The sequence below is a fragment of the Orycteropus afer genome, unplaced genomic scaffold (genome assembly GCF_000298275.1).
Source record: "Orycteropus afer afer isolate SDZICR_OR568_19922 unplaced genomic scaffold, OryAfe1.0 scaffold00223, whole genome shotgun sequence".
NCBI classification, from domain to species: domain Eukaryota; kingdom Metazoa; phylum Chordata; class Mammalia; order Tubulidentata; family Orycteropodidae; genus Orycteropus; species Orycteropus afer.
Window position 1 is genome coordinate 863381 of NW_006921810.1, and position 13533 is coordinate 876913.

At 39.7% G+C, this 13533-nt stretch overlaps 1 protein-coding gene across 1 annotated transcript in view; it reads left to right on the forward strand.

Annotated features, from left to right (window-relative positions):
* SCHIP1 (schwannomin interacting protein 1) overlaps positions 1-13533 on the forward strand; it is a 211807-nt gene that overhangs the window by 195022 nt on the left and 3252 nt on the right. The window contains exons 3-6 of the mRNA XM_007948754.2: positions 3368-3485; positions 4428-4625; positions 5505-5628; positions 9734-9827. Coding sequence (XP_007946945.2) covers positions 3368-3485; positions 4428-4625; positions 5505-5628; positions 9734-9827 — 534 coding nt within the window. The remainder of the gene's footprint in view (positions 1-3367; positions 3486-4427; positions 4626-5504; positions 5629-9733; positions 9828-13533) is intronic.

The following is a 13533-nucleotide window of genomic DNA, read 5'->3' on the forward strand; positions in this document are numbered from 1 at the left end:
TGATCAATGTCATGAGACAAAGTATATGTGAACCACTGTATGGAAAGTGAATTTGCTCTGTAAACCTTCACCCAAATCACAATTAAAAAAAAAAAAAAAAGACATAAAAAATAAAATAAAAATAAATAAAACCTAATGTTGTTATACTGTGTGTTACTTTGTATGTTTATAATCTGTGTGTCCAGTAATGAGCTCTGGTGGTGTAGTGTTTAAGGCATTGGCTGCTAACCAAAATGTCAGTGGTTCAAGCCCACCAACTGCTCTGCAGAAGAAAGATGAGGCAGTCTGCCTTGCAAACCCAATGAGGGTTGCTATGAGTCAGAATCAACTTGATGGCAATGAGTTTGGTTTTGGTTTTTGGTGTATCCAGCAGCCAGGCACTTCTTTCAAGATTTTTATGTATATCCATTCCTCACTTATCAACATGGTTTGGTTCCAATGTCCAACTCATTGTGTGAAAACTAGTGTTATGTGAAAATGGAGGATAACTACATCACTACATAGCTGCTAAATCACATTGTTAAGGAGCTCTGGTAGCTCAGTGGTTAAGGCATTTGGCTGCTAACCAGAAGGTAAGTGGTTCAAACCTACCAGCGGCTCTGCAGGAAGAAGATGAAGCAATCTACTTCTGTAAAGATTTGCAGCCTTAGAAACCCTATGGATCACTGTAAGTTGGAATCAACTCAATGGCAGTGAGTCTGGTTTTTTGTTTGTTTTTAAATTATATCATTATATAACTGCCAAATGGCATCATTACATAATTGCCAAACCACTGAGAATCACAGCCCAGCCAAGATGACACGTAACCTTAACCATCACAGCCAGCATTACTCTTGCCTTGCACCTTGGCATTCTTTACTGCCAGACATACGTTGTTAATGTGCAAAATAATTGGATATAGATTTTTTACTGTTGTAAATGTGAAATGTCAGATAATGAGATAATCGATAAGTGAGGAGTAGATGTGCTTTTTATTTAAAAAAAAAAAAAACCAGAAAACTCTAGGTAATACAAAATTCAAATTAGGTTAGCCTCTAATATGTCTGTCTTAATTTTCAATATTTTCTTTACTGCTATATTCCAATATATTGATCTTGATGATTTGTTTTATTTTGTTTTCAAGACCATCTATAGATACTAAAACTTTATGACTTAATTATATGAGATCAAAGAGTAACCTGAACATAGTAGATTTCTCCAGGAAAAAAAAAAAATCCAATAGAAGAAAGTAAAAAGGAGACAAACCTTGGCTCCACAGAAGAATAAACTGTGTAATAGTTAAAGACAGCTTGAGTACACTCTGTCAGAGAGTTGATTGTACAGCAGGGAATTGATGTGACTGGGTAAGAGCTATTAGAGTACGTGGCTTTAGAGGTCCCTTTACAAAATCACATCAGCTCTAATATTCTGTGTTCCTTTCATTAGGCTTTCAAAAATTGAAAAAAGGAGGATCATTAACATGTATAGAGCACCAGCCATGGGACAAGGCCTCATCTATTTTAATCTTTCCTACAAGACGTTGAGTTGGCTATTATTCACTCCACTTTACAGATAAGGAAACTGAGGTTCATAGAGGTTAAGTTATGTTCCTGGAGAAAGAGGTGAGGATTCAGAACCCACGTCCAGCTCACTCTAAGCATCCTGAGCTGATCACAGCAGAACTTCTGGCTTTGAGCCTGGCTCTCCTTGAACTTCCCTAACCAAACCAAACCCACTGCCATCCAGAGGGGAATAATCTGGACCTTTCAGTAATTACAGAACTTAACAATAGATGGCAGCACATGCCCAGAACAATTTGGAATGGTGCCTGTGTTAAGTAGATTTTCTTTTTCTGCGTTCTGTTTTGTTTTCAATCAAAGAAGAATGTTAAGTGAGTCATCTGAGGAATTTCTACAAATCATCCCTACCCACTGGATTGAAAAAAAAAAAAAATTCAAACGCAAATGTCAACTATCAGACAAGTTGCTCTTTGCATTTCTCCTTGTGTTCGCTGACAAGGAACTGGGGCTACTAGAGATACTAAGAAAGTTACTTTAAAAAAAAAAAAAAACCTCATTATTGCCAAGTAGTATTAACATGTGCTCAGCTTCAAAAGAAGGTTAGAACAAAGAGTCAGACCTGCAGTCTGATCAAATGCACAACAGATACACAGCTGGGTGATGCTTTGTGACTACATTTCCAGCAACATCATTACTGGAGGTTCAGGATTTGCCACAAACATAATGAGCTCCCAACAGGTCTCTGTCTCTAATGATCTGTGTGCTTGAGACAGTCTTGGAGTCTTGCAGTGTTTTAAGGTTGTACCTTTCTGAGTCTTGGGCTTCTGTGTGTTTCTCTAGGGTAAACCTCTTATAATGTCATAAATGAGCTTCCTGCGATCACTTTTGGCAAATGCTGTGAATTAAAGTTTCCTTCAGATGACCCTATTCTACCTATTTAGGGAAAGGAAGAAAAAAGGAGTCTTTACACACGCCCTGGAGAGAACAATCATGGGAGAAGGAAGGGCTGCTTATGCACAGGGAGATAGCTCAGGGTGCAGAAGAGTATGAAGGGATGGACACTGGGAGGAGGTAACTATGGGGAGGAAGTGGGAGGGGAGCTGCTGCATTGTAAATTTTGGTCAATGACATGAGACAAAGTATATGTGAACTGCTGTATGAAAAGTGAATTTACTCTGTAAATCTTCACCCAAATCCTAAAAAAAAAAAAGAACAAAAAGGAGTCTTTATAGAAAGCTGTAGGCCTGAGAAGCTGGCTGTAATGAACTGCTTTGGATTACCTTCCAGGGCAGGACATTAGATGGCATCCAGGCAGCCTTATGTGGCCAAGGACCCCATTCATCTACAGTGACAGGAATACAACCTCTGTGACTCAGCACAGTTTCATTGTGTGCCAACCATGTGTTTGGTATGGTACTGGGTGCTGTCATATGTGGCCTTAAATTATTTTTCACTTAACATTAATTTAGAAAAAATAGGATATTGTTGTTGTTCTTGTGTACTGTTGAGTCGATTCCAACTAATAGCTACCCTGTAGAACAGAGTGGAGATGCCCAATAGGGTTTGCAAGACTCTAATCTCTATGAAGCAGACTGACACATCTTTCTCTCATGAGACGGCTGGTGGATTTGAACTGCCAACCCTTCAGGTAGCAGCCAAGCGCTAAACTACAGAGCCAAGAGGGTTCCTTAATAGAATATTAGGAGATCTAATAAAAACTGTCATTTATACGTTGGGAGTAATATTGGTCATTCACGCCCCTATGCCAAGAATACATAAACTGCTTTCTATTAGCAAATTCAAACAGTTCTGTGTGTTGCAGGCAAATAACAGATAATGGAATGAGTGTCCTGTTTGTTTCTGCGCAGACTACAGAGTGGGATGAACCTGCAGATTTGCTTCGTCAATGACAGTGGCAGTGATAAGGACAGCGATGCGGACGACAGTAAGACTGAAACGAGCTTGGACACCCCCTTGTCACCCATGGTGAGTCCAGTGGCACCAAATTCAAGCTTGATGCAACACTCTCCTGGTCACTTAGCTTCTTTTCTGTTGTTAATCAGGAACAAACACTGCAGACATTTAAGAAAGCAAATGTCTCTTGAAATTGAGAAATCAAACTTATATAATGTAATCAAACTTACATGATACAGTAAGTCTACAGAAGATTGGATTAAAGTTAACTTTAACTGCTTTCATATTAAGAGTTAGCCATCTGAGGTACTTAAAAAATTACATAGGGAAATACGCTAAATACTATCCCTCCCCCCATTGGGCTTAGAAATGTGAGTACAAACTGGCGTAGCACACCTTTGAAAAGGTGGGGACCGTGAGAAGGCTGGCACACAGAGATTGCTCAGCAAGGCCGACGGATTTTTATGTGTAAAGCACTGGTCATTCTTTTGGTGCATATTACAAAAGTTGGCTTAATAATCACGGGTGCTTTTTCCTAGAACTGTTTCCTGTCTGTAAGCGTCATGTGTTGCCTTTCTTACCAAAGACCAACAAACAGGAAACCATGCAGTGCAACATCCAGAGCTTCATTGGATACCTAAAATCCTATTGACTCTGTGGTGAAACACATTGCCTCAGCTCTGGATTTGGTATTTTAGAGTGTCTGGTCATCTCAGGAAAGTTTTGAGGCCAAGATCCAAAGAAATGTTTCAAGTTTATCATAAATATATTTCCCAGTTATTAATTATATTGTTCTATTTATACTAAAATCTGAGTCTGTTACTGACACTGAGGAAATAAAGTATCTTTTTTATGTTCTTTGAGATTCATACAGATTAACTCAAGCAGCACATCAAGTTAGCAGTGGGAACTCCCAGCCACTCTGAGAGAGGCTGTGGGGAATGCAATGTAGCCCATCTTCACATGGATGATAACTGACTGGAAGGCTCAAGGCTCCTCTTTTTTCCTTCACAGAGCAAACAGAGTTCTTCCTATTCTGATAGAGATACTACTGAAGAGGAATCCGAGTCACTGGATGACATGGACTTCCTCACAAGGCAAAAGAAATTGCAAGCTGAAGCAAAAATGGCCCTCGCCATGGCCAAACCAATGGCCAAAATGCAAGTAGAAGTGGAAAAACAGAACAGGAAAAAGTCTCCCGTCGCTGATCTTGTAAGCAGCAAAGACTGAAAAGCAAGCGAGGGTTTGGTGGCTGCCGATGGCTGAGGCTGCCCCAGTCCTTTCCCAGAGTTATGCAAACTTGGGTTTCTCTGAGGCAGTTTTTAAAAAGTACTGTCATTGAGAAATAAGTTTGTTTCTTTTTCCTTCCTTGCCTATCACTCAAAGATAGAAGAGCAACAGATTTCACAAAACTAAACTTTGCTCTTGATTTGTATCTGCTTTGTTTCTCAGGGGCAATATTAACTGTTATTGGAATATTTAAATTCATTTAAAGCGTCTTCAGTTTAGAACCTATTGGTTGTGGCAGACTCACTATTGCTAGGGCCCTCATTCCTACCTTTCAATGAAACAATGTAGAGTAGTGGTTAATATCCCGGCACTGGAGTTTTAAGTTCTAGCTCTGCAATTGACCTGCTGTGGAACCCTGGGCAAGTTACATAAGTCTCAGTGAAATGTGGGATAATAATAATGCCTGGGCAAGAGCATGATTGTGAGGATTCAATGAGATAAAGCATAAAAAACACATAGCATTATGATGGGAATTATTAAAGAGTAGCTGATATTGTATTCCATGTTGCTGATATTGTTGGAGCTCCCTGGTAATTCATTTGTGGCTATAATAATTAACTCACAGTTGTCACAGCCTGTGTTAAACAATGATCAGAGAACTTTTGACTCTGTGGTGTGTGATGTGTGTATGTATGTAAGACCCCACATTTGGGAAAAGTCATAGACTAGAACATCTTTTAAGCACAGAACTTGTATAAGTGAGTGAATGAGAGTGGGTGTCTTAAGAGAAAACTAGATCTTACATTCAGCATACTGGCTGCTCTGTTTCACACCTCCATTTCTTCCTCTTTGTACCTCTAGCTGCCACACATGCCTCATATAAGTGAATGCTTGATGAAAAGAAGCTTAAAGCCCACTGACCTGAGAGACATGACTATTGGGCAGCTACAAGTGATAGTCAATGATCTCCATTCCCAGATAGAAAGTAAGTTAAGATGGTCTTGAAAATGGGATGTGAACTGTACAACATAATTTGGCAGTGCTACTTTCTTGATTGAGTTTTTCTGCAGTGTTTCATTGGCCCCTTCTGGGTGCTCAGAAGGAGAGGAAGAGAATCACAAGACTCTGGGTTTTTAACTGTAAAATGTTCAGAATCCTTCAGATTTCTTCCAGATTCAAAATGGTTTCCCATACCAACATACCTCAGAGGTATTGTAGGTTCGGTTCCAGACCACCGCAATAAAGTGATTATCACAATAAAGCAAGTCACATGATTTTTTTGGTTTTCTAGTGCATGTGAAAGTTATGTTTACACTATACTGTAGCCTATTAATTGTGCAACAGCATTGTGAAAAACTTTGAAATATTGTGAGAATTAACTAAATGTGACACAGAGACACAAAGTGAGCACATGGTATTGGTAAAAGGCACCAGTAGACTTGGTTGATGCAGGGTTGCCACAAACCTTCAATTTGGAAGAAAAAAATATTCAATATCTGCAAAGTACAATAAAATGAGGTATGCTTATGCTGTCTGTTCAGCTTAAGTCTTTAAGCTCCTAGCACAGTGTCTGGCATATTTGGTATTCAGCATCAGTTTCTAGAATAAAATTCAGTATTTACAGGTCATTTATTATATAACTCAATTCTTGACTTCACTTGTATATAAATTCATTTTAGGTTTTGTTATCAAATCAAATTTGATTTATTTCATGGGACTCTAGGTAATAGACATTTATATGACCAATATGTGAAAATTACAGGGTGACACAGTCTTTTTTCCCCAGAATAAGGAAGGACTTCTAAGAGAAATGTCCAGAGGGGGTGGTGAATGGTGTTCACTAGAGGTGATTAGTCATGCAGAGATGAGCGGATGGGCGGTTGACTGGCCAAAGAAAGGAAGAACATCCTCACTTAGAAAATACGGTTAAACCAGTTGCCATCAAGTCAGCTCCAACTTATGACAACCCCATGTGTGTCAGAGTACAATTGTGCTCCACAGGGTTTTCAGTGATTGGTTTTTCAGAAGTAGATTGCCAACCCTTTCTTCCCAGGTACATCTGGATGGACTCAAACCTCCAACTCTTCAGTTAGCCAAGCACATTAACCGTTTGTACCACCTACAGACACACAATGTGGCTAGGCTAGATGAATTCATGATCCCTCCAGCCTGAATCTATGACTTGCATGTTACTATAAGTCTATTATTTTATAGAATCATAGATTCTATAAAAGCAACCTAAGAGACATGTTGGGGGGTGGCGAGAAAGCATTTATGAGTCATTCAAGAAAATCTGAACACTGACTGGGTATTTGATTAAAGATTGATTTATTTACTTAGGTCCTACACATCTGACTATTCCCAATTCAGGCTTTCCAAAATCTTAAGATAATGCTTTTTCCTAGAATAAGCTGCATAGAGGCCTCCTTCCTTAGAGCTATGGGAAGCCTTTGAGCATCCCAGGCATACTTTCTTCTCCATTAAGGGATTGTGGTTATGTTAATTTTATTTTTAAAAAAGAAAAAAAAACTGTCTTTTAGAGATACATACTGAAGCATTTATAGATGAAACACAATGATGTTTGGAATTTCCTTTAAGAGAATCCAATAGGTGAGAGATTGATCAATTAGGATTGACCAGGAGTTGGTAATTGTTGAAGCTGGTTGGATACACAAGGATTCATTAAACTACCCTCTGCTTTTGTATCAGCTTGAAAGCTTTCATAATAAAAAGCTTAAAACTTAATATACCAAAAAAAAAAACCTCACTGCCATTGAGTTAGATCCAACTCGTAGCAATCCCTCCTTGGGTTTCCGAGGCAGTATCACTACAGGAGTAGATTGCCCAACCTTCCTTCCAAGGAGTGGCTTGTGGGTTTGAACCACCAGTCTTCTGGTTAGCAGTCAAATGCCTTAGGCACTACACCACCAGAGCTCCTCAGAACTTAATATGGGAAAAATAAATTTCTATGCATTGAGGCTCCACATAAGCGAGCACTTTACTGAGTACTAGTATAATAGGCCACTCCAAAAAGAGAGCACTGGAAAACTAGAATTGGACGCATTTGGTGCCAAGTTTTAAGATCAAGAGAGTTTAACACTTTAATTAAGAAAGCATAGATTCATGGGAACTTGTAAAAATTCTATGACTACATTTTAATTTTAGTTGAAAAAAATTACTAGGATTGCTAAGAAGCCCTGGTGGGGAGGTAGAGTGCTTGGCTGCTAATCAAAAGGTCAGTGATTTGAACCCACCAGCCTCTCCAGGGAGAAAAATGAGACAGTCTGCTTCTGTAAAGATTTACAGCCTTGGAAACCCTATGGAGCAGTTCTACTCTGTCCTATAGGGTCACTTTCAAGAATTTAAAAGGCTTTCTGGTATTTTACCACTGAAACATCTTCCTTAGACTTTTAAATAATAAAATTGCTATCTCATCCTTTTCAGAAGTAGATGACATTTTAGACCTCTTTGTATGATTTTTTTTTCTCTCTCTTTTTTTAAAGTTGAAAACTGAACTAACAGCAGATAAATGCATTATTTGATTTAGACTCTAAAAACATTTCCAAAGCGTGGGGGTGGGGGTGGGGGTGGGGGGGCTATGTGAATACCGGCCCCTCCCCTTTCTTTTGTTTCCTTGCTCAGTGAGCACTTCCTAGCTGAGTGCTCTGGACCTAGCAGCTTTAATTGTCAGCTGCTGTGAGGAGAAAAAGTACATGCCTTTGCTTGTTCATATTTTCTAGGGACAAGAGCCAAACTAACCCAGTGCACTGATTTCATGAGGATTAGAAATTTTTCCATATGCGTATACCTTAGTGCCTAAGGCACTTGACTGCTAACTAGAAGGCTGGTGGTTCAAACCCAGCAGCCACTCCTCAGAAGGAAGATAGGGCAATCTACTTCCATAGTGATACTGCCTCAGAAACCCAAGGAGGGGTCGCTATGAGTCGGGTCCAACTCGATGGCACATAACAACAACAGTATACCTTACTCCAGGTACAAGAACAAACAAACAAGTCAAATCTGACTCGTGGTGACCCCATGTTTCAGGATAGAACTCTGCTCCCTAGCATTTGAAATGGCACATCTATTTTGGAAATAGATGGCCAGGCCTTTCTTCCCATGTGCCTCCAGGTGGACTTGAACCTCCAATATTTTATTTTGTAGCTGAGTTCATTAACCACTTGTACCACCCAGGGACTCTCCAGGTTTAGGGATCAAATGAAGATTTTCCTTGGTACCTGGTTGTCCACAGACTTCAGGGGTTATCCTTTCAGGTCTTACAAATCTGATTAGTCCCCTAATGCGGCTTTTATGAGCTTTAGATAGTACTTTTTTCCTAGAACTACTTGAATAGCGATCTCCTTCCCTGGGGCTGTGGGAAGCCTTTGAACCCCAGACTGCCTTCCTCTCCAGCTGGGTGTCTGGTGTAGTGCTGCAGGGCCCCTCCCCCTCCGACTCTCAGTGTGGCAGAAGCATCCTGAAGATGAAGGGTAGGAAACTTAATACACTCCAGACTTTTTAGTTTACATTTCTTCAAACACAATCTGCTTTTTCTGACAAGCTATTTTTCTAACAGCTAGAAACTTATTCTCCCACTTGAATGTGCTAATACAGTAATTAGAAATACTTCTGACTTTACTCTCTTTCTTCCAACCAACATAGTTATGTGAACCAGTCCCGTTTCATAAATTGATGAATTCTGCTAGTCTTATGTGGAGCTAACATACAATGTCTAAATGTGGTCAGAAATAACTTCCCTGTTACGTTTAGTTGTCTGCATGTATTTGTATGTATCTAATGCATGTATCCAAACCAAAACCAAACCAGTTGCCGTTGAGTCTGTTCTGACTTGTGATAACCCAAGTGTGCGGAGGGGAACTGTGCCCTGTAGGGTTTTTCAAGGCTGTCATCTTCAGAAGATCCCCAGGCCTTTCTTCCAAAACACTGTGTGTGGCTTCAAACCTTCAACTTTTCGGTTAGTAGCCCAGCACTTACCCAACACTTAACAGTCTGTACCACCCAGGGACTCCTAATGTGTCAGACCCGGATGCAGTTTGATCTGTTTTGAAATGTCCTTTTCTTTGCTGTAGGCTTGAATGAAGAGTTGGTCCAGCTGCTCCTCATCCGAGATGAACTGCACACAGAGCAAGACGCCATGCTGGTAGACATCGAAGACTTGACCAGGTTAGCGTGGCTTCCCCCTTTCTAAAAGGCAAATGAAACCCAGGAGGATTTGGGGTTTCAGAATCAGGGCAGAAGCTAACACTGAAGAGCCTCTTCCCTTACTCCCTGAGTAATTCACCTCATCTCTGTTGGCATTAGCTCTTCAGAGAGAAATGTGTCCAAAATTCCTCCTTACTAAATGCATTGCTTTTCAACAATCCTCCTCCCCTTGTGAGGAATTGTTGATGCATAAGAACTTCTTAACACCTCCATCTAAATTAGGTCAACAGTTCTGGCCTAAGAGGACTTTATCCTGAAGCGCTGGGCCCTGGGGAGTTGGCCCTAAGCCATTCTGTGCTGGCGTGTTTCCAGCGCACGAGCAGCCTTGTGGTGCATGCCACAGTGCGGCCCTGGCTAGTGTGTGCCCCGACTCCTGATCACCTCTGCCATGCCTAGAAGGCAGGAACACTGGCACCTCTCAGTAGCACCAGTGCCACCAGATCGTCCTCACCATGTGAAAATCCTGGACTTGAGATTCTGACTGGGCTTGGCTCCAACTGCCTCTATAAAGAGTGCTTCCCTCCCCAGGGGAGAAGAAAACTAGGCTAATGCTGGTAAAGAGCTTGTATTTCTTAGTAGTGTCCTTTATGGAAAAGCCTATCACAGTAAGCATACAAAGTACATGGACGTACTATAAACATTCCTAAAATTTCATACTTATTTCATACTCTGATACCTTTTTCAAGATAGTCCATGTGAAGTCTTTAAATTACTGTTAATTCCGGAAATGGTATTCAGAGAATACAATGCTCCCCAAGAAAAGAAAGAACACTGCTTGTCACAGTAACATAAGGAATTAAACACATGATTTAGAACCATCCCAGGAAAGGTTGAAAACATATGTAGTAAGAATTCTCTCACCATGTAATACATGACCTCTTCTCAATGTGTGAAACTGGGGAAAAAAATTGCCTTGCCCTGAAGGGGGGGCACAGTTGGACAGTAGGCTTTTTCTTACTGTTTAGCTTATTTGCCTGTATCTGAAATATCACAGCACTCAACTAAGATTAATGCCATCTACAGATGTATCCAAGTACTGCACCAACAACCATAAGGCATCTCTTTTTGTTAGTCTAAGAAATTTACATACAAGTGTTATTGTTATGAAATATGGAAGGTGAGATATGTATCTAGGACTTGCATTTGCTGAAAAATATATAAATTCCTTTTTTAAACTTTGTGACTTGTCTGGGATAGCAGAGACCTTTTCTCTTCCCTTCAAAGCATTTTTGGTATTGCTCATTCCAAGGGACACTGAATCTTCTCTCCTTCTCTGAAAATGTCAAGCTATTATTTAGGCTACAGTGTATTTTTTATACACTGTGTACATAATGAGTGTGATCATGGGATACAGAGCAGCCGGGGGGGTGAAAAGAAGAGGAATCACTAATTTAAAGGCATTGGAGTAACCCTTTAAATTGGAGCAATGGGCAGGGACACAGTATCCTTGCAAGGCTTCTAGTTGGTATGAGAAGCATCTATATCCATTCCTGATATAGAAAGTAACTTTGTTAATGGGGGACCTGAGGATATTTTAAAATCCTTAAAGGCAATCCCAGAGTCCTGTAGCCAGATAGAGAAGCTTGAGAATGTGGCTTTTGGGACTGGAGGGAAATTTTATTAGCCTGTTCTTTTTACCTGTCCAACTCCTGCCATCCCAGGTGTCAGTTCAGATCAGTGGTTATCAATTTGGGCTGCACATTGGAATCACCTGGGAAGCTTTATGAAAACTAATGTCTGTTACCAAACATTTAGAGAAGAATTGACACCAGTACTGTTTAAACTTTTCCAAAAGGTAGAGAAGGAATATTCACTAATTCATTCTATGAAGCAAACCTAACCCTAATACCCAAACCAGACAAAAATACCACAAGAAAAGAAAACTACAGGCTAATATCTCTTATGAATGTTGATGCAGAAATCCTCAACAAAATACAAGCAAACAGAACAGCATATTAAAAAGCCATACACTGTGACCAAATGGGAATTACTCCTAGAAAATCAATCAACATAATACAACACATCCCTAGAATAAAGGAAACTGCATGATCATCTCTGGATACAGGAAAACATAATAGAGTCCAACACGCTTTCTTGATGAAAACCTTGAACAAAATTGGAACAGAAGGGAAATACCTCAGTGTGATTCAAGGCATATATGAAAAGCCAACAGCCAACATTATACTGAATAGGTAAAGACTGAGAGTTTTCCCCTTGACATCAGGAATAAGACAAGGATGCCCACTGTCAAGACTTCTATTCAGGATTGTATTAGAAGTCCTACCCAGAGCAATAAGACAAGAAAAAGGAATAAAAAGTACCCAGATTGGAAAAGAAGAGGTAAAATTATCTCTATTCACAGATGATAATGATCCTATATATAGAAAATCTCAAAGAATATGCAAGAAAATTTCTAGGCTAGCAGGAATTCAGCAAAATTGTAGGGTACAAGGTCAATAAACAAAAATCAAGTGGGATTCTATACACCAGCAATGAAAAATCTGAAAGGGAAATTAAGCAAACAATTCCTCTTACAATAGCATTTAACAGATATAATAGAATAAAATAAGTAGGAATAAATCTAACCAGGTATGTGAAGGACTTGTACAATGAAAACTATAAAATACTTGTGAGAGCAACTAAAGAAGACTTAAATAAATGGAAAGATGTTTCATGGTATGGATTAGAAGACTTGATATTGTTAAGATGTCGATGCTACCCAGAGTGATCTATAGATTGAGCTAAATCCTAATCAGAACTCTAAGAGTCTTCTTTACAGAAATAGAAAAAGCAGTCCTCAAATTTATATGGACTAGCAATGGTCTCCAAATAGCTAAAAACAACGTTGAAAGAACAAAATATGAAGACTCTTATGTCCTCATTTTAAAATACACAATACAACTACAGTAATCAAACAGCCTGGTACTGGTATAGCAACAGACACTAGACCAATGGAGTAGAATTGAGATTCCAGAAATAAACCTACACATCTGTGGTCAAATGATTTTTGTCAAGGGAGCTATGCTTTAGGACAGTCCATTCAATGACAGGATAAATAAAGTGTAGTAGATACATACAATAGAATACTACCTTTTTTTTTTTGCAAATAGCATGCCCATGTAAATAGTGTGCACACATGTAAAGCACAGAAATTGAGGAATTATATTCAAGCGTGTGGATCTCCCAGAGCTACTGTGGAGACTGAATGAAAGAATACACATAGAGGGATGCACCCACAGTGCCTACATGGAGCAAATGCTCAGTAAAGCCATCTGTTACCATGAAGGAGATGAAGCCTCCAGAGCCCCAGCATTCCCTGTTTGTGCACCTTTGTCCCATCACTGGTAAATTCCACAGACTTTTTTCCCCCTTCCCTTCCAAATCTTCCCCATTTTCATAAAAGATATTATAAATTCTTCCTCACTGAGGGGAAAAAAAAAAAAAAACACTGATGTCTGTGTTCTACTCCCAGAGATTCTGATTTAATTATTCTGTGGTGTGGCTGGGACATCAGGATTTTGTAAAGTCTCCAGGACTTTTTAATTCTAATGTACAGCCAAAATTGAGAACCACTCTGGTAGCATAATGCCTAAGGCACTTGACTGCTCACCAGAAGGCTGGCGGTTCAAACCCACCAGCCACTCCTCAGAAGGAAGGTTGGGCAATC